The sequence below is a fragment of the Notothenia rossii genome (assembly GCF_949606895.1).
Source record: "Notothenia rossii genome assembly, chromosome: 7".
Lineage (NCBI taxonomy): Eukaryota > Metazoa > Chordata > Actinopteri > Perciformes > Nototheniidae > Notothenia > Notothenia rossii.
The window spans coordinates 29158732-29181082 of record NC_136905.1 but is presented as its reverse complement, the minus strand read 5'-3'; the positions used below and the strand labels follow the sequence as shown (position 1 = coordinate 29181082).

General features: G+C 41.4%; 1 protein-coding gene across 3 annotated transcripts in view; it reads left to right on the top strand.

The window, feature by feature from the left end:
* Positions 1-22351, top strand: part of LOC307047614 (myelin basic protein-like) — a 143560-nt gene that overhangs the window by 59871 nt on the left and 61338 nt on the right. The window contains exon 1 of one of the 3 annotated variants that reach the window (XM_079694637.1): positions 16223-16449. The exons of 1 other annotated variant lie outside the window; for it this stretch is intronic. Coding sequence is in view for 1 of the 2 variants with exons in the window: in XM_079694636.1 (XP_079550762.1) it covers positions 17118-17169 (52 nt within the window). In the remaining variant the exon portion in view is untranslated. Of the gene's footprint in view, positions 1-16222; positions 16450-17102; positions 17170-22351 lie in introns of those variants that run through there. One more of the 3 variants, XM_079694636.1, reaches the window with a different exon arrangement.

The window sequence follows — 22351 nt, the reverse complement described above, 5'->3', positions numbered from 1 at the left end:
TATTATGGGTTTCCCCTTCCTGTAGTGCTCTATAGGTTTTGGTGCATTTAAATGCATGGTCTTCAAAGGCTAAAATCCCAAAGTTCCCTCCGGAAGGAGTTTCTCCCTCACAACTGCCCCCCCCCCCCCCCCTGCCTGAATCGCCTCCATTGGACTCACTATGTAACACTTGCGCTTCCATTGGCTAGTGTTCCAACACATTGTACGTGATAGGCTATGGTTATTTGTTGATCAGAGCAGACTGGGCTTCCATTTCAGACCAAAACCGTTTATTTTAATATTATTTTATGCTACCGAATAGCATAACCTATAATAATATATTCAAATGTTCTTATTTAAATGTGATAATAATAAAACCTAGTAAGTATTAAATGCTTTCAAATAAATGTAGTGGAGTAAAATGCACAATAATTGCCTTTTAAATGTTATGTTTAAAGTAGCATTCTCGAGTCCAACAAAATTGTACTCAAGCGATGTACTTATTTACTTTCCATCACTCCAAGCTGTCAATAGTAGCAGTGTAATAATGTGGAAAATACATTTTAATTTCATACAACTTAAACACTTGTAAACAGTGCTGGAGTCTGCTTTGTTTCTAGAGATAAAGCCATGAGAGTTGTGTGCACTCTCGTGCTCACTTTGTGAACAGGTCTAATTTCCATAGCCCATCCATTACAATTTGCTCTCATCAAAAACCAAGACTTGCAAATAGGTTTAGAGACTCTGAAAAAGCACTGTATTATTTCTGATTTGATTTATCTTTGGCTCCATCTTGGGGTTCATTTCTGTGTTGTTTGATTGCCAAGTACAGTGTTTCCCCTAGGATGGAGTCATAGCAGCGGTGCTAAGGCACGTGGGCCCAGCATAATGTGAGCGCGGAGCGCGTGGAATATTTTAGTGTGTGCGCGTGCAAAGTGCGCCCCGCCAATTTGTTTCTATGTGTCAGCACAAGAAAGGCTCTTGAGGCCTAGTACCAGGGCCGGTTCTAGACAATTTGCTGCCCTAGGTGAGATTTTAGGCGACATTTTATATGTAAAGAATAAATGAAAAATCTCTACAAATTACCTCACAAATACACTACAAAAATACACTACAAAAACAGAAACTTATTGACATAGGTAATAGACGTCAAAATGGCTTCAAATGTATTCAGTATTGTATGAACATGTTTGAATTGGGAGGTGGACGTCACATCCTCTAGGGGGGTCCGGGGGTATGCCCCCCCGGGAACATTGTTTTTTGAACATTTTACAGTAAAATGCTTCAATCTGGTGCACTTTGAGCACACAATTACTAGAGACTGATCTAGGGGGTACAACTCTAAAACGCCCAGATGAAAAAGATCGGTTTACATTTTAATAATCTAATAAGTATATGAACATAACCAATAACCTACCATAGCCAATAACAAATAAATGTAGCTTATTTTATTTTTGTTGTTCATTCATATCTTATTTTAGCTAGTTAACATTTATTTATTTATGCATATTTTTGTATCTCTCCAACTTTAAACGATATTTTTGGTTTACTGTCCTATAGTATACATTGGAATGATTTCAAACCTGTTTTTATTTATCCTAATAATTAAAAAGGAGTGCCTTGGAAATATGTGTTTACATAATTTGTGGTCAAAACGTTTGAGACCCACTGAGATAACTTAGACTAAAATTAACTAATGATCTAAACACTCAGAGAGTCCTTTACCTCACTGAGCCTCTCAGTCTGACAGGAGAGCTCTCCTCCACCCTGGTTGTAGAAACATCTACTTCTTATATCCGTTAGCGCAGCTAGCACCAGATTCTAATAACAACAGCGCCGGTACCGGTGCGCCCTCTCCCTTGCTCGCTCTCTCGCTACCACGCTCGCAGTTTGGCTGTGAGCTGCGGGCGCCTGATAAGCCAACATCCCCCACTTTCATCACTTACAGCGCCCACCGTACAGGGCAAATTAAATGTGTAACCGGGGTGAAAAGGGTGTTACATTTACTTAATTATGAATGTTGTTACATCAAGGCCGAACATTTGGATGAGCGCCAACGGTCAAAAATGTTTTTTCCCTCCCAGAGCTACCAGCGCAGTGCCCCCCAGATCTGGCGCCCTAGGCGACCGCCTGTGTCGGAAATTGGCCCTGCCTAGTACATACAGTGGCAATGTCTCAAGATTTAGCAAAAATACACCTTTGTTGAACATACAGTAACACAAATACTACAAATCCACATAACAAACAATAAAAAATGAAAAAAGTTCACCACTTATTATTATTATTATTTTTTTTGGTACCTGGCTGGCGCCCCCTAGCAGCGGCGCTCATATTTCAGCAGCGGCACTGCGCCGCCACTATTTGTATATTGGGGAAACACTGAAGTAATGATTAAACGGTAGACCAGGATGTTTCAATTCTGCAACCTGCAATGACAGATGGTGTGTGACTCTTGGAATAAGTAGTTGATCACTTGTGAACACAATGTTGACATATTCTCGCTGTTTAGGTTGCTATGGTGGACTTATTAACAAACAGTGGCTCATTTATGAACCTAGCAGGCATGTAGCAACAAGATCCTTTAATTTGAGTTGTTTCTGTGACATCGTTGTGAATATAAATCCAGTATTCAAACTCTTTTAGCTCTGTTTTTGGTCACCATCAACAGAGTTCTGGGTCCTAACCTGCTTTTGGTGTTGCTGTGTTTTTTTGTGTCGGTTCAGTGGTTATCACTGCTTTTTCTGCTTCAAACCTTCTATTTCTTTTTTGTTCCGACCAATCTTGAAATGGTAAACAAAGCACTCCATGTGTGCTAGACGGGACTTCTGTAAGGAGGAAAAACAGTGCATAGAGAGGGTTAACTACAGAAAATCCTAAAGCTTTTTTTAAATGCATACGTTGTGTTGTATTTATCATATCATTGGTTTCATACTATCATGTGCAACAGTTTAAAATGCAGAGCTATGATTGTAATTGTTTTTATATGCACTGGTCTTGAGGTTGAGGATTTGGCCTATGTTGCTTTCATAACATTTCTTAGAAAGAAAACAACCGCAATTCACATTTTGGTGTTTATTTTTCTTACATTGTTGTTTTGCATGTTTAGATCCCGCCAAAATTCTCCAAAAGTAAGCATGAATCAATGTTTCATTTGCATATTTTAACATACATAACATTTCAGAAATAATTGTGGTTAATAGGATCACTGTTCAATTGTGGTGCCTTGCAAAATATATAAATCAAGCTTTTATTCTCATACTCCAAAATTCTCCTATTCAGTATAAATACAAATTTTTACAGTTTGATTCCTACTGTATCTATATGCTGATGTGTTTTACAGCGGCATGTTCATATGTCATTAATAGTCTGATTTATATACTCCAAACACATATATACACATGATAGGCTTTTTGAGTGATTTGCTGACATATTTTTAAATGCATTAAGTGATACAAAGAGATATCCAAAAGTCCCTCTGTAAAAACACAGGTACAAATATTTGACTCTGATGTGCCAAAGATATGCCAAGTTGTATCCAATGTTCAGAATTCAGTTTCAGAAATGTAATGTGTGCAAAATAGCAAATAAATAAAGACTTTTCTAACATTCAAACGTATTTACCTATAGTAACACTCCTTACTGTCTTACATCTAGCTTTACAGCAAACTGCTATAACACCTTTGGATGTGAACTCTCTTCATCCATTTTTCATTTTATGTTCCTGCCTGATCCCTCATGGCACAGGCAATTTTTTTTCTCGCATCAGAGAGAAGCACTGGGGGCATTTCCTTGTGGACAGTGAATGCTTCCATGTCAGAAAGCACGCTCCTTTTCGCTGTCCATTGTTTGCCTTCCTACTCCTCCACTGACATCTTTTGTATAGGGTTGTGTCCCATTAGATTCTAGCTGAGTTAGAAGAAAAGAGTGCAGGCAGCGATGGCCACTAAGCTGAAAGGCGGAGGTGAGGAATGGCCAGTATAGAATAATACAGTGGTCTCTGCTAAAGCAAAAATAAACTGTATACTGACAGAATGCGAGGCCGAGTGGAGAAAACACACACCACAAGATCCATCCATCCATCTGGACATGATTAGATTGAATATAGTTTAGAAATGGTCAATTTAATTGTCATTCAAAGCTCAGACGCACAACAACAACAACAACAACAACAACCAATACAAAGCTACATTAATAAAAGGTTATTCTACAATAATAAGATAGAACATAATGTATATTGACTTTTTGAACAACTCCACTTACAGTATAGTAGAGGAAAAAGCCAAAAAAAGCTTTAGTTGTTGAGATACCCCAACGTTGAGTAGTGAGCATTTTCGATAACTCTTATTCGTCTATTTTTTTCCCAATAGATGGTTGTAGAAAAACATTTTACTTCAAATGAAATAGTGAAAAAAGTATCTTTATAAGTATCTGCTTTATAACATGTATCTCCAAAACCATCTATATTTCGTTGTCTTTTATGTATGAAAACTGTTATCATTACAGTATATAGAAGGTTGAAATGTTTGGGGGATTAGTCTCCTCACTTTAATAATGACATACTACTAAATATAAATACCTTTTGGATATTGAATAATGATGGACTAGCAGCTGTGCAGTGTTTTGCAGTTGTACGTGTTTTTATCGTAGTTCTTTAAACCTCTCACAGTGTTTGGTAACCTGAAATGTCTTGTTAATTTGTACTTAGATCGTCCCTTTCGTGTCAGTTTTGGCTCCAAAAAAACAAAATGGCGAAAGACACTCAATCGTAATCCACAAAACCATTGGGGGACAAATTGGTAATTTAGTCCACTTCTTTTACTTTGTCCATAGCAAATACTCATGTCCATTAAACTCCATGACTACATTGGTGCAGGCTTTCTCTAAGAAAATCTGTAGTGACATCAGGGTTAAATCTCAGACTTAAGAAAGCTCACTAAGACTCTACACAAACAGGCTGTGCTCCTTTAAAATGGAATTGTATCTCTAATATATCGTCTCTAACTAAATAACGTCATCGCATTGACTGTAACACCAACCAGCAGCCTTTTACAATAGCCTGTTATCTTCTCTCTTTTAATTTCTACGGATAGTTTATGTATATTTTCCACTAGATGGGGCTAATTTGTATAAAGGACATTGATTTAGGAACTAAAATGCAGATGTGATGGGAGTCTATTGTTAGCCAAATGTGCATTTTCGAGTGTCCTGGCCCAGCTGAACGACTGTCTCTGGCACTAATTCCCTCTTTGTATGTTTGGTGGGTCATCAGTGGAAATAATGAGAACAGGCCAATTTGATTTAGCAAAGTCAAGCAGCTCTGTGGTTCCAAATAACAATTGCAGATACAGCTCCAATATTTGAGGATGCATAATCACATTGGGAATATGCCCTTAGAAGGTTGTCGTAAATGTAGGGATTTGCACCACAGAGCAGCAATTTGAATAGATTTCTTCCACCACGAAATGCTATTCTCTGAATAATATGCTGTCTTTGTTTTGTGAGTATCGCATAACTGAATCGGACTTGTTTTATTGCACATTCTCTGTCAAAAAGATAAAGCAGGTCAGTTCTAGCCATTAGTGCATTGCTTTGCCAGATAAAGTCAAAAATGAAAAGGCTGTTTAATAATGTATTTTTATTACTTCCACATGTCACCATTATCAGTAAGAGTAAACAGTGATAGAGGAAATTCAGAGGATCTACATTTTCTATTTTGTAGAGCTAATTTGTTATATTCTGGGGTGAAATGTGTAGCCATCCTGGACATCAGCACGACAAATCCATTGTGTCCTTACCATACTGTCATATCTATCAGCCTTACCAGTCAAATCCATTGTGAGATGAGAGTCTTTGCGTGAATGATTTGTATGTATTGCTCTGTCTGCCAGTGCTCGTGGCTTCGCTCGGTGTTTGCGATGTTATCTCTGCTTTTCCCCCCTTCTACGCGATTAAACCGTGAAAAGTGAAACCAGGCGATGTTTAATATCCAGGTCCCTTGTAGGTCATTAGCTAAATGTACAGAGATAAGGTGCAATTGCTCCAACAACATCCCAAAGTGCCTTTTTGTCAGTATAACCCTGAACATTAAGACTGAATTTGTAAACTGAGAAATCATTTTGAAGTCAAATAACTGGTATTTATTCATGTTCACTGAGGTCACTGTCTAAATTACTTTTCCAATTTTCCAATTCCTTTCCCTGCGTCATGTTTGGCAACTGTTGCCATTGCTTGAGGTGTTTACTTGAGTCTCTTTCGTACAGAAAAATCAGAACAATTCCTCGGTTCAACATTGTTTCATAACCTTGTTTTGTATTTTATACATTTTAACACGTAAACCTATTTCTAGGTATGGGTTGTTTATAGGAAGGCCAACAAGCCAACATTACTTCAAAGCAGGACTAAAGCTGAATTCATTATGGAACTACGGGATTAGACTGAAAGGCTAAAAAGATAATGGAGCGTGGTCAACTCATATGACACCTTATCGAAAAACTGTTTTAAAATGATTACATCATCATAAACATCTAGACAACTTTATAATAGACGCATTTGGGTAGATCTAAATCACATGGAAAAAAACATTAACGTACATCGACAAAAAGGTAAAAATAACGTAATTTCTAACATCATGCCAATAACGAATCAGCTTAATGTGATAATATATTTCTCGTTTTGAACTGCATAAATAACAAAACTAATAATAATACCAAATTTGGAACACATATTTTTCTTTGTACAAATAATATAAAGGTCAAACCAACGTGTATAAATGATCAACAGTTTTTTGTTGCCCCTACTTCTCACTTGATTTATAACCCCAGTAAGCAATCTCCAAGTAAGCTTACTATCCTTTTGCTGGTTGATGAAGTTCATTTTGTAAGTTAAGGTCCCATTTATAGTAAAATAGATGAGTATGCAGCAAATGTTTTCAGGCATGGCTACCTTGTGATTAACAGGTTCATTCTGCAAAGTTGTCTGGTTTGGGTGTGCTCTTTGTCCTTTTATGTGTTTTATGTTCATGCAAATGTAATTGTTATATTTAGGTTGAATAACAACCAGTGTCATTCAGCGTGTTACTTAGCTGCACCGTCTTGTTGTACCAAAAAACAAAGATGGCGATGGCCAAAAAACAAACTTCACAGCCATAGTCAACAAACAAATGGGAGCCACATCCACTTTTAGTATTAGTGCAAAAGCAAGAGTACAATGTGTTGATTGTTACGGTATGGGAAAGGTAGGACCCAAAAGCAGACTACAAAAAAGGTAAGTTGGTCTAGAAAACAAAAAGCAAGCTTTATTGCAAAGCTGATCACAAAAACATGGCATGAATCAAACAGTAGCTCAGGAAAACAATAACATAAAAACTGACCGTGAAAAACAGGGAGGAAGACAGGAGAGAAAAACATGAGACGTGACGTGAAGGGAGGACAAACAAACAATGAACCGACACCGAACACAGGAAGAGACAAGACTAAATACAGGGAGAGGTAATCACGAGACGAGAAACAGCCGGGCAGGGAAGGAGAAACACAAGGGCAACAGGTGAACACAATTAGACACACCAGGGAAACTAACGACAGGGAAGAAAACACAGGGAAAAGGACCAGACAAGAAACAAGGAGGAAAACATGACAGGGAGAACAGAAAAGCAAAATAACCCCACAACTAGACACAACAAAACTCAAACCCTGACATAACCCCCCGTCAAGGGACGGATTCCAGACGTCCCTAAACAAAGTCCAACACTTCCAACTGGGGAGTGGAGGGGGTCCGGAGGACGGGTCTCGGTCAACAGCCCAGGAAAGGCATAGTTCATTGAGGGGGTCTCGGGCGGGCGGCCCGGGGGCAAGGTAGATTCCATGGAGGGGGTCTCGGGCGGACGGCCCGGGGGCAAGGCAGAGTTTGAGGAGGAGGTCTCAGGCGGACGGCCCGGGGCAAGGCAGAGTTCATTAAGGGGCGAAGGCCACAGCGGGCGAACTCAGGGGGCCGAGCATGAGGGCGTAGGCAGCGGCTGGAAGAGTCAGTTAGGACGGGCCCGAGGGCGAGGGCCGCGGCTGGGGAACTCCGGAGGACGGGCAGGACCCGGTGTCGGCCGGACAGGAACCGGAGCCGGTGGGACGGGCGTAGACAGGATCCTGGACATGACATGGGCTGGTGTCAATGGGACCCCGGATGGAGCAAGGGCTAGTGTCGATTGGACCACCAACGTAACAGGGCAAGGAGTAGGCAGGACCCCCGGCGGGACAGGTGTCGGCAGGATCCCCCACGGAAGAGGACAAGGAGTTGGCAGGACCCCCGGCGAGACAGGTGACGGCGGGACCTCCAATGGAACAGGAAATGGGGTTGGCAGGACCCCCGGCAGAAGAGTTGTCGGCGGGGCCTGCAACGGCATAGGAGATAGGGTTGGCAGGACCCCCGACAGAAGAGTAGTAGGCCGGACCCCCAACGGGACAGGACATAGGGTTGGCAGGACCCCCGGCAGAAGAGTAGTCGGCGGGACCCACAACGGGACAGGACATCGAGTTGGCAGGACCCCCAGCGGAAGAGTAGTTGGCGGGACCTCCAACGGCACAAGCCATAGGGTTGGCAGGACCCCCGGCAGAAGAGTAGTCGGCGGGACCTCCAACGGCACAGGACATAGGGTTGGCAGGACCCCCGGCAGAAGAGTAGTCGGCGGGACCCCCAACGGGACAGGACATAGGGTTGGCAGGACCCCCGGCAGAAGAGTAGTCGGCGGGACCCCCAACAGGATAGGACATAGAGTTGGCAGGACCCCCAGCGGAACCTACAACGGACCTGGACATTGGGTAGGGACTCGAGAAGGGACTTGACTGGAGAGGGGACTCGAGATGGAACTCGAGAGGAGACTCGAGAGGTGACTCGAGAGGTGCCTCGAGAGGGGACTCGAGAGGTGACTCGAGAGGGCACTTGAAAGGAGACTCGAGAGGGAACTCGAGAGTAGGCCTGTCAGGATATTTAATTGTGTTGGACAATAAATTTTTCTGGAAATTATTGCGATAAACGATAATATTGTCGGCACCGTTTTAAGACCATTTTAGACATAATGATAATATATAATAATAATTCAAGTACATCCTTTCAAACATAACTTTTTATTGAACATTCAACATAGCAAATGAAATGTGAAATAATATTAAAATATACCAATTATATATAATAAATAAAACAGATTAATTAAATTATAATAAATTAATTAAATCACACACAACCAAAACAATAAATTAAATAGAGTCAGGCTGGAAAATAGAGCTCTCTCTCTCATATATATATATAAATAAATACATATGAGCACACATTATCTCACAAGCAAAAAAACCTCCTTAAAACAACAGTCAAGTGTACAGTCTACTGTCAAAGACCCAGATGCCTCAACAGGCCATATCCAAATCTGTTTTCTAAGTTTTCGAGCAAGGAATACCAACATGTTTGCATTGTCGGGCGGGGGCTCTCCATCTCCAGCTGCCGTGTTTGCTCCCAGCTGGGAAAACGGAATGGGGTGGTTGTGTTTTAGGTGGTTTAAAATGCGTGGTATTGCCTGCTTTTGTCACTACCTTTTTTAAACCAATGCGACACACCGCCCGGCTCATTCAAGTCCGTAGGTTCGCCTCATTGATTTGGTTTGAATCCAAAATACTGCCACACCGGAGAATCGAGATGTGTAGTTAGGTTTTGGAACCAATTCCATTTCACTTTAAATTCCCCGCGAGTAAGTCACACGTTGTCTCCCGCTTGTCGCTATATTATTAATTTGGCTTCTCCGCTGCTGCACGTGCACGCGGAGTGTCCTGACCTGGCTGTGTGTCAGCCCCGCCCCTCACAGCGCGCCTGGCAGCCACAGCGCTCCAGGCTAAAATGCTGGTCACATCTTTATGTAAACGGCAATTTATCGAGCTCAGAAAAGTTATCGAGTCCATTTTTATTTATCGTACGATAAGTCAATTTATCGATTATCGCGACAGGCCTACTCGAGAGGTGACTTGAGAGGGGACTCAAGAGGGAACTTGAGCGGGGACTCGAGAGGGAACTTGAGAGGTGGCTTGAGAGGGGATTCGAGAAGAGACTCGAGAGGGGACCTAAGACCAAACACGAGAGGAGACTTGAGACGGTCGGTTCGCCGACAGAACACGGGGGGCTGGAGTCGGCCGGAATGCCGACAGGACACGGGGAGCTGGCGTCGGCCGGAGAGCCATGAGGAGACGAGGGGCTGGAGTCGGCCGGTACGCCAACAGGACACGGGGAGCTGGCGTCGGCCAGAGAGCCAGTACTGGAGCCGGAACCATGGCTGTGTAAGCCAGGTAATGGAGCACGGAAGCATGGCTGTGTGGGCCGGTACTGGTGCACGGATCCATGGCTTGGTGGGCCGGTTCTGGAGCCGGAACCATGGCTGCTGGGGCCAGAACTGAGGCCGGAACCATGGCTGCTGGGGCCAGGACTGAGGCTGGAACCATGGCTGCTGGGGCCGGAACCATGGCTGTATTGGCCGGTTCTGGAGCCGGAAACATGGCTGTGTGGGTCGGCACTGGAACCAGAACCACTGGAGCATGGGCTGGAATCTTGGTCTTGCGTCTCCTAGAGATTCTTTGGAGGATCCGTGGGCCTCCCAAGGCCTGGTCATACCCCAGGAAAGGGTTAGAGGTTTCGGACAAGTCCTCAGGACAACTTGTGAAAAGTTGTAGCCACTCAGGCAACATGCTCCTGAGCCAGCGCTTGCGAGCAACCTCCTGACGTGCCTCCTTCAACGCAGCCTCTCTACCCCGTCTAGATGAGGCGCCATTCCAAGTATAAAAAATGTACTCCAGAGAGTACCCAAGACATTCCGCCTGTAGAGCAAAATAATCAGAGTCTGCTGAGTCCAAAGTTGGTCAGTTCATTCTGTTACGGTATTGGAAAGGTAGGACCCAAAATCAGACTACAAAAAAAGGTAAGTTGGTCTAGAAAACAAAAAGCGAGCTTTATTGCAAAGCTGATCACAAAAACAGGGCATGAATCAAACAGTAGCTCAGGAAAACAATAACATAAAAACTGACCGTGAAAAACATGGAGGAAGACAGGAGAGAAAAATATGAGACGTGACGTGAAGGGAGGACAAACAAACAATGAACCGACACCGAACACAGGAAGAGACAAGACTAAATACAGGGAGGGATAATCACGAGACGAGAAACAGCTGGGCAGGGAAGGAGAAACACAAGGGCAACAGGTGAACACAATTAGACACACCAGGGAAACTAACGACAGGGAGGAAAACACAGGGAGAAGGACCAGACAAGAAACAAGGAGGAAAACATGACAGGGAGAGCAGAAAAGCAAAATAACCCCAAAACTAGACACAACAAAACTCAAACCCTGACATTGATTACAAGATGAGGCCCTTGTGTGTTTCAGAGTAATTTCACATCATTATCTCTATTTGTTAGAAATCTTACCCGAAAATTCAGTAATTGCTAAGCAACTCTGAGGTACTGTACGGATATGCGCTAAGTTAATTAAGAAATGTTAAGAAATGTTCGCTTAATGAAGTTCACATTTAGCTTTCTAATTTAGAGGCTTATTATGTACAAATTGTCAAAATATAGTTGGTTATTATTATATACCTATTATGTCCTTATTTCCCTATATAGTTCACACATGAGAGCTTTTTAGAATGAAGATAGACATTTAACAGTGAGGCCATTTCCCCCTGACAACTGTAGGCCTATTGGTGGTTCTGTTATAAACAAACCAGAAGAAAATGAGATTGTACAATCCAAACATATAGCTGAAACATCTTCTAACAAAATAACCCTTTAGTTGAGGATGAGAGGAGATCCATACTGCTGCTGTATACATGAGGACTTTCAATCAAGCTAATTACATTTGGAAACAAAACGGTCAAGAGCAAGACACCTGGATATATTTCCAGCATGTAATCAAGCAAAACATCCACTCATACATGAAAACATGAAATCAGGACGATGTGTCTGTTGCAGGCCCGCTACATCACCATCTGTCCTCGTCTGCCTTGAACACCCTGTAATCAATGGGGGATTTTGAAACAATAACTGAGGATATCGTGGTTTCTAGTTTTGAGTAGAGGAAATATGAGGATGCTAGGTAATACCCACTTGCGTCCTTCAACACAGATACATAGATGACAAACAACCACAATCCCCCTTCCCCTGAGTTACTGTGATGGATAATCCATGCTGTTTTAGGCCCATTACCTCAACTGAGGTCTGGCCATTTCCATGACAACTAGTTACTATATCTCTGTCTAAAATCAGTCCAGGCTCAAGTCAAAGCTAATGGGTTATTATTATATGACTGACAACATGGAGTCATTTTTTCCTGCCTTTGTCTTATCTCCCTTGATTCTGTAACCCTTTCAAGAACCCCAATGCTACCCCTCACTCCCTGGTGTCCCAGCGGTCCCCAACCTTTTTTGCGCCACGGACCGGTTTCATACGAAAATATTTTCGCGGACCGGCCTTCAAGTTGTGGGGGGATAATTAAGACGAAATAAAATAATACGACCTGTGTTCCTGTTTAACACACACACACACACACACACACACACACACACACACACACACACACACACACACACACACACACACACACACACACACACACACACACACACACACACACACACACACACACACTCGCAAGCTTCCCCCAGACCAGTAATCCAAACGAAAATCACAGCGTTATATGACGTTCCAGAGTCCAGACTGCTCTCGCGCTCAGTGTTGCCAGATGGGCAGTTTTCCATGAGTTGGGCTGGTTTTCTCTGCAGCCCGGTACCAAATGACCGGTGGTTGGGGACCACTGCACCAAGGCATGGGGCCGCTCTTTCCGTAAATCCAGTTTAATGAGGAGGACTGGATCAAGAATTGGACAATAGATATGCACACTGTATTAAAGGTTCCCAGATATTTTAACTGTGCAATGTCTCAATCTTACAGAGATCTTTGTCACATTTGAAATATTTTAATACAGTGTGCAGATACTTTGTCACATTTTTGTGAGAGTTAGATTTTTGATCAAGCATCTGTGAAATGTTTGGGATGTGTAACCTGCTTACAAGAGAGGTTATATGGCATCTGGGGGTTCAACCTTACACATACAGTACAGCATGGGTGTGCAAGGAATTCTTGATTTCACAATGAGACACTGAACAGTTTAAAGAATTTAAGATGGTACATCAAGAAATAAGCTAAATTTGTGCTTAACATTAGCATGTTTGCATTGTAAGTAAGAGCCTGTTAGCATTCTGACATTAGCATTTAGCTCAAAGCCGTGTCTACAGACACTATAAGAACCACATGGTTGCAAACTCTTGTTTAGGGTTTTATTGATTCCTGTCTGACTGGTTGGAAATGTCACATCGTATATTGTTTTTCTTAACAATAATGTCTCCAATCTGGAAGAGCAAAACCAATTTTGATTCTCCTTTGAGTCATTCTGAAAGAAAAGACAACCCATTGTATTTCTATAATAAAAATAATTCTCCAACAATTAATCAAAGTCAGTTATGGAAACTTATAAAAAAAGAACAGATTTTAGGCAAACAAGGAATGACAACAATGGGATGCCTTTGTAGTTTTGGCAATGTTCTATTATAACCTTGTCAATCACAGCCTGACATAAAACATCTGAGAGCGCAAGGAGACTGAACAAAAAGCTCAAAATGTAATCGCACCAAAGTAAAATAAAAAAATACAATAAATAGATCAAAATGGAGTTTCAACTTTCACATCTGCTCAGAGTTGGACTTTCAAAGTCATGGAAGTTTTAGCATTTTTGCTTTGGTGCTCTGAGAAGATAAAAGTCTGTACCTTCGGGCCTTTACGTAGTGAAGTACAACTAAGGATTCTTTGATCATTAAACAGCACCATAGAATGCAATTTTCACATCACAAAAAGAGACTTTCATGGTGTGGAAATTATTTATGTTAATAATACTTGGGAACATATTTCTCAAGGACGACAAAGAAAATATCAATAAGCAAATCAATACAAGGCCCATGGGATATTTACATGAGTACACACAATAAAAATACTTCTCGTTTTAAATTGCATTCCTACTAGGAGCACTTTGGTGCAATGTTTGCTGACATTATCAGTATATTAATTGCATTCCACTCAAATATAAAAATGAAGTCTTGCCTCAAGGGGTATTTTAGGGGCCCCTGCTGCCTTGTTCCCTTGGCATGTGTCTTGTTGGCCCGTCCAGTAGATTTTCCAAAAATGCATTAACAAAGGCATTGTTTTAATCTTTTTTGCTGGTTTTGAAAAATGAATCCAATTACTTTTTTTTGTATCTTGCTAGGAAGTTGAACCTATGCTTTGTGTTCTTAAAATAATTTCCAATTGTATTTTAATAACGAAAGGCAGTTTATTTTGGTGCAGATTCTAATCCATCCTTCCAAGACTCTGATTGGGATCAGGAAGCAATATTGAATAATTGGGACACTCCTACTTTTAATAATCTCTGTTACTATAACACAATAAATATGACAAATCACTTTTCACTGCTGTCTTGGCACCTGGGCATGTGCGTAGAAGGCCTGATTATCCAACGATGCATCATCATAAACAGTGATTAACAAGCCAGAACTTGCCCGGACTTTGCTGACCGCATGTTGAGTTGGAGCAATCTGCATTCATCCTGGAAGCAGAACTCTATATATCAGTGCAACAACAGGATTTTAACCTAATAATCTATCAAGTTACCTGGTAGCCATTTTAGCTTCAGCTTCATTTACAACAGCTGCTTACTGCATATACAGTGTAACACAAGCTGTAAGGTAGTCATCAGCTACTTGTTTTAAGCTACTGTAGCATGTATAGCATACTGATTATATAACATTTGTTATAAAAAGTTCATTGTGTAAAGAACATTTTAAAATAAACTGTTAAAAAGTGGAACTTAAATGCGTATATCATTATATTGCATGGACATTTTTGAGTAGTATGGGCTTAAATAAATAAATTACAATAGCTTACATTAAACAAAATGCAACTTAATATCACTCCATCTTTAAGATTAAAATTAAGTTGGTTCAACTTAATTTAGATTTTAAAGGTGAAAGCAATTATGTTTGTAGTACTGAACTATTTGAGTTAATCAGATTACAAATGGGTACTCGGATTAATTTAATAATCGATCAAATTGGAAATACTTAAAAAGATCAACGCAAATTGTTACCTCAATTTATTTAAGTGGAGCCGATGTATTTTTTGCAAAATTGAGTGTACATTTGCAAAAAAGGAAATCACAACATTGCCTTTTGTTATATATATATATAAAAACCTCTATATGCACAGCAATTGCAGAGAAGCCGACGTAGGCTATGCAAATTGTGTTGATGATATCAGGCTCGCTTTCAACAATGCTCAATATGGGCTAAATAAAAAATAAAACCGAACAAGTAAGAATCTATGGCATAAATAGGTGCTCCTCTGTCTTGGAATAGTCTGCAAATTAAATGGAAAACTGAGCAATCTGGTGCCACTAAATGTTTTTAAAGCTTGATTGGATGCTACTGACTCGGATGCTGTCGGTACCTGTTCATGTGGATAGTTATTGTAAATTATAATCCCTGTAATGATGCTGTATGATGTCCTTTTTATTGTTCTGTTGTTTTATGTGGTTATGTTTCATGTGGAACCTACTTGAGCAGGTCTCTCTTTAAAAAGAGATCAATGATCTCAAGGGATACATCTGGGTAAATAAAGGCTTGAAATGAAATGAAAATGAATAGGCATACATACAATAAAATAGTACACATTTTCGGTATACATACAGCCCCAATGTAACCTAAGAAATGGCATTTAGAAAGGGGACCTCTGAACAGTTGGATGCCTCTAAATATGTTCCTATAGTGCAAGGGTGCTGTAGTAGTATTACATCCCTGCACTGGGTGAAATATGACTGCAGCGATTGCCACACCTCTTCCTCAACAGCGATACCCTTGAGCAATGCACTGCCCCCAGTGAACATGGAGACAAATGGTGCAGGAAATAAGACGTCTTTAGCTCACTGTTTCTGCAATCCTGCAGCTGTTTGAGTCACGGTCTTTATTTCAAAATCACGTCTCTGTTTCGCGCGTTAATTGAACCCTCCCTACCATGAAGAACGAGCTACTAATCATGCACAGACGTGCACCAACGTGCTTTTTAGCCCGACATTTCTTGGCGGACTCGAGCTGCATACCGCCCCACCCCTTACAAACAACATCATCCCCACTGTACCTAAATCAGGAAGCACCACCGAGACACGTTTTTTTCTCGTTTTTGTGTTACGGAGGCACTTTGGTGAACAAGGCAACGGCGAACCATAAAGGGTGAGAAGGCGTTATTGTTGATGCTGTTGACGACCACCGTCCAAAGAAGACTGACAGTTGGTTACATCCAGTACAAGGCTCAGCTGTGGATGCATTTGACACAGACTAACCGGAGAAGGGTATGTGCACTGTAACATTAACCAAAAAGCAAATGAAAGTCTATAAAGCCCGTGTAAAGACAGTTTCACACATGTAGTGGACACATTACTATCGCAATAGTGGGGTTTTTTCTTCCGCATGATACGCGATGTTGCGATAGTATGCATGATATCCACGTCGACTTGTTTACAACCGCTCGTTTCGAAACCTGCAAGGAGAATATGCACGGCATGTCATATTGTTTTGCCCGTCCAAGTCTACCTAAACCCTGTTTGACTATTAGTAGTGAGTGTTTTTAAGAAAGCATCACTGCTAGCAGACAGCGTCACTGCTTTGTCATGTGCTTTTGACAGTGTCGCCCCCCACCTCTACTACAACCACCACCCTCCCTGTTGCCTTCTATCCTTGAAACCGAACATAGTTAACAGGCAAAGCAATTTAACGAGTATTTGCTTAGTGGAAGCTTAACACGCTGTTCTAAAAACGACTTAAGGCATTATGTCAATATCTAGAGTGTTCTCTTCAATTCGGCATGTAAACCTAAGGCCAAGCTGAACTTTAACCCAATACAATTTAGAGTTTTTGTAATTGCCCCTTACTATTTACCACCAGAAAACCCGGTTTGTTTTCGTAGCATTCTACCATCGGTGCAAGAGTGAAACCCATTGTTTAGTTTAAACTGGATTAAATGCGGGTGTCATATATATGCCGAATTGACCACACGATCACAAGTATTTCTGGTAAGTGTTTTTTATTTTTCACAAGTCATGGAAAATATGCATCAAACCATTTATTCTTAAGAGTGTACGTTTTTATTAACGGAGTTTTGCGCGTTTATGAGATTACCTGACAGTACAGTAATTTCTGTATCACAAGGGAATATGTCAGAGACTATGGTTTCAATATATTGTAGGTTTTCATTTGCTTGTAGAAATATTAGTAGCCAGCATTTTGGAGCTGAAAACATGCACTGAAAAGCCTTGAGGACACTAAGTATTACATAATTCTTCATCCTAAGCAGGGCCTGGTAAGCAGCAAGCTCCACTTGTTACTCTACTTTACATCAAAACACTAAAGTCCCTAACAGAAACTCTTCAGGCTCTATTGGTCTTACTGAAGAGAACCGACCTATACACTGAGTAATTCCAGGATGTAACAGCAGCATATGACCCAATAGTACACGATGCAGAGTGTCATTTTTACACATAGTAAGTTTCATGAAAAAAAAGAGAGTGAGTCCAAGCGTTTATATGCTTATTTAATGCTGCTGCTATGCACGGTCTAGAAATAAATAACTCACACACATGAGTGGCTGCTTACGTCTGAACTGCACTGATTTATTGAAGCACGCAGCATTGGATGTCCTCTAGCCAGGGAACACTCAACAAAGGTAACCTCTGGCTCCATTTGATAAAACACTACATGCAGGTTTAACCCTTAACTTTTTCCTCCACCTTGAGTTGAGAAAAACACAAAGTAGACCGTATTAGTTGAAACACTGAGTGTGATATCTCATTTTCAATATATCAGGTGCACACGGTCACACCAACATGATTGAATTTGTTTTATTTGACACAGACCTTTGTTACAGTGATAGACATCTATTTGGGTTGATGTTGTGGCATGTCAAGTATTGGTTTGTACGTAGCGGTATGCCAGCAGTTGTAACCACCGCATAGTTTGAGGAGAAACGCCTCTGCTTGCCTTGACTACCTGAGCTGGGAAGGCTGCAGGAATGCATTCCTTAACATTTTCATTGGATTTGCCTTGGCTCAGCCAAGAGAGAAAATACCAGGAGGTATGCTCAGCCGTCACGTGTGTCACTCGAGTGTCACTCGAGTGTCGAACTACACCCCCCTTCCCAAGGAAACGTGCATCTAGTCATTGACAAGAGGCTCATCATTACTTGTTGTGTGTGTAGTTCAGTAGAAAGAAAATAGTTCCTTTATGAAACTGCTCACAACAAGGTCTGTTGACTATCTTGAGTAATTAGGTCTGAAAAAAGACATTGCTTTTGAGTTTTTCAAATGTTTATTGACACTTTGAGCACCACAAGCCAAGTGCAATCTCGTTTTATTATATAAGAGGAGGCAGACATCTCAATCTCTCTACAACTCACACCAAAAGATGTAGATAGTCCCTATGTGTAATTTGGCAGAGAAACAGCAAGGGGTTTTGATTGAAGTCCTTAGTTATTCAATACAAAGTAAGGTTTTCCACCCTGCTTAAGAAATGTGCGTGCAACTGTAAGCTATATCCGTGTTGTGCAGGTTATACTGACACTGAGGTTAGTCAACTTCCGTTGTCACAAACTAACACACTTCCTCCCTTATCACACTTCCCCTCCTGTCTGCGCCTGTTCTTGGCAGACAGGTTGAGTCACATGCATTACCTGCTTCACTATCAACAGCCAGCAACGCAAGAGATTTGTCAGAGTTCTCCAAGGCGTGGTGCTGCCAGTCAACTCCAGGTGCTACCCCGTCATCCGTGGTGTCATTCCCTGCCTGCAGTGTGTTCTCACAGGGATCACAGCATATAGTGGAGCTGAATATTTTGCCTCCGGATCTAAGTGGAGAGGTTGTAGCTTGGATTATTGGATAGGAAACCCCAGGTGGCTGTGGGTTGTGTCATCTCTATTGAGGAGTATTGAGATTAAGGCTCAGTCCCGGTGCTATATCACTAGAACGCCCCAGGGATTCACAGGAGGTGTCCATGCATAACAAAGCAAAACAAATATAATTAACCAAGCAAGTATCTATACACAGCATTGGACCCATGGGAGTATTTTTTTCCCAGTAATTGTCTTTCAGAGCCATATGTGCTTGTTCAAGGGAGAAGTCCCACAGCGGTCCTCTCAAAAATGTAAAGAAGTTGTGAAGAATAACAGCTGAATATTTGTCTGTACACCAACCCCTCCTCCTCCTGCAAAACAACATCTGAGTATGTGCGCAAGAATGACATGGGAAGCACAACTAACTCATGTTACGAGAGAGGAAGCTACAGATAGCAGCAGCCCTGGTTGTTCAGACGGGCAGCTGGGGCCCACAGGCAAACAGACCTTCACGGCTGAACGGTCACTGAGCCGACAAAACTCTGACTTCTCTTCTAGCCTGGTCCTAAATATGACTGTCCTCGCTTATTTACATTGTTGACTTCAAACCAGACTGGCATTGTTATCTAAAAGTTTTCACGATTGTGTCATAATAGCAGTGATGATGTAAACGCAGGGCTTAATCTGTCGGTGATTAGACAAATATTTCTGAGATGACTCAATTGAAAAAGTTCTTAACAATCTGCAGATACCTTTAGTACCACAGCTGTTTTTGTCTTTCCTGTTTAGTTATTTTTGTCACTTTCCTGCCTGTTGGTACAAACATCCCCTTCTAAGAAAAATGTTGATGCATCAAAAGTCACCAGCCGTTAGCGAAGTCCCTCTCTCTTAAGTTACTGATGCTTGGCCTGAAAAGCTTTCTGTTCTCTGTTCTTAAAACCAGAATTCTGAGGAACAAAAGAATGGTGGACAGACAAAGGCTTCTCATTTCCAGGCAGATAATGACAACAGTCTCAGATGTATGCACTAGCTATACCCTATTAATCTACCCGTGGTTGAAAATTCCGTCAATGGCTAACTTTTTAATGGTTTCATTTGACAAAAAAGTAAATTTTAATATACATTTGATAGCTGCAGAAATAATACTTTGCTAGAAGACTGATGGTAAAACTAATCGCGTTCAAACAGGCAAAATGTAATAATTTTACAGTAATTGCATGCAGATAATCAATCAATTTTGAGAGCGGTGAGAAATGGCCAAATCAAATCTTCTTCCCTCTTTCATCGGAAAATTATTACATTTTGTATTACTCTATAAAAACAGATATATGTGTATGAATGCAATACTGTGGTATGCATTGTCTCTATTCTAATTCCATTGTCAAGTCTCAAATGTCTAATTGCACTGTACCCAATGACCGGCACTCGAAAGAGCCCATTAAAAGAAAAAACCTGGAATATTGTCCAATTGCCCATGAGGTTTTATTGTCATCTGACAGATAGCAGATGGGTTCAATGATTATTTTCCTGGCACTGCAATTCATGTTAAATATAGAAGACAAAGGAGAAAAGATGCAGCATTTTTCTTGAATTACAGGGTACTGTTAGATACTCTTAGCTTTAGAATGTTTATAAGGTCAAATTTAAGGCCACGTTTAGACCAATAGCAACTCTGCATCAAAAACGCAGCCCTCTCATTCATCTGAATGGTTGTCTCATGCAGCAAGGATGCCAACATTTTGGGGAACCAGCTAAACAAAGCAAGGTGATCAGGACACATGTTTAATTTAATCTGGCTGCAACATGGATGTTGGCCATCACATGTGTAATTCCTGGAGGATTACTTTGTATCTGAACGTGTTAATCTAGGGATCGTCTCAACCAAAGACAAATAAATTGCCAATGTGACAACGTGAACACAAATTGGTGTATGTCTTTAAACACAATGCTAACAATAGCAAGGTTAGGGTTGGGAACCGAAACATGGTTCCAGATGAGAACTGATAAGAAAATACCGGCTACCCATACAAAATACACAATTTCGGTTCTGCTTAACGGTTCCCAAACGCGGTAGACCCTGTATTCCAGTGGTTCCGTCTGCGCCTTGGTGACCCGGTGGAATACGGGGCGGACCTGGGGAAACACAGAACGGCCAGTCGTCAGCGGGCCGTTGACGGCCGGCACCGCCCTTAATAACGGCATCATGTAAGTTGTGCTGACAGGCGACAGAGGTCCACAGTTGCCCCGCAGCGAGGTTCCCACCGCCCTCCCATAGACAGTTCACAAGCTCAGTCACTTCATAACACCAAAGATGGATCGCGAAATGCTCTAAAGTGAGGCTCCACTACACTAAAAAAGAAAAAGACAAGGCACAGTGTAATGCCTGTTAATAGCTTGCCACAGGCATAGCTCAGTTAAAAGAAAGCACAGCTATTGTGCAATACATTTGTATTGCACGTATATTTTGTATTTGTAATGTCAATACATTTCAGTTAAAGCTTAAAAGAATAAAGATATGTTTGTTATCTAAACGTTTGAACTCTTTCTTTTACAATTTTGGAATCTAAACGGGGAATCGATAAGAACCGGAATCGATAAGCAGAACCGGAATCGGAATCGATACATTTCAAACGATACCCATCCCAAAGCAAGGTGGATAAATACACCAGTCAATTAATTCCTTACAGTTTTGCTTTTGTGTTTCTGCTTCTGGAAAGGCTAGTAAAAGACACTACAAACTCTTTACATCTATCACTGTTACCCTTTCACCTTTACCTCGATCAAGGCAGGCCTATTCTGGCAACATCCCAGAAGGAAGTCAAAGGAAGAGAAAGGATGAGAGGCTTCCTGCAGCGAGCACTCATCACTGCTAGAGCTGATGTCTTCCCTCAGGGACAGATGTTGACCTTTGACCTCAAATCTCTTGTCCAGAGGAGAGTACTTTCCCTGTTAGGCAACGTGTTACTATATCACTATTTCTCATCTCATCACTCTCTCTTGTGCCCCCCTCGATTCCAATCCACTCGCACACATGCTCTGTATTTATTACGTAATTGACTCTCAGTAGAGTGCAACACGGTGCAGTCACTGAGGGCAGCCCGAGGGTTAAGGACAAGTTGTTGCATTGTGCGAACAAGAGAAAACTTAAAGTGAAACAAGGGAATCAGACATCGACAAACAGAGGCACATTTGTTCCAGCCAATTACACTTTTAGTGGTAGACTGAGAAATGGTTTTGTCAGCATGTGCGCAGTGTAATGCCAGGCAGGCTTCTTAGCAAATCAAATATGCATGCAGTGGCTACAGTGAAGTACATCTATTGTGTGTTAAGTGCTTCAGTGACCAGTGTTGGGAGGGCTATAACGTAAATCC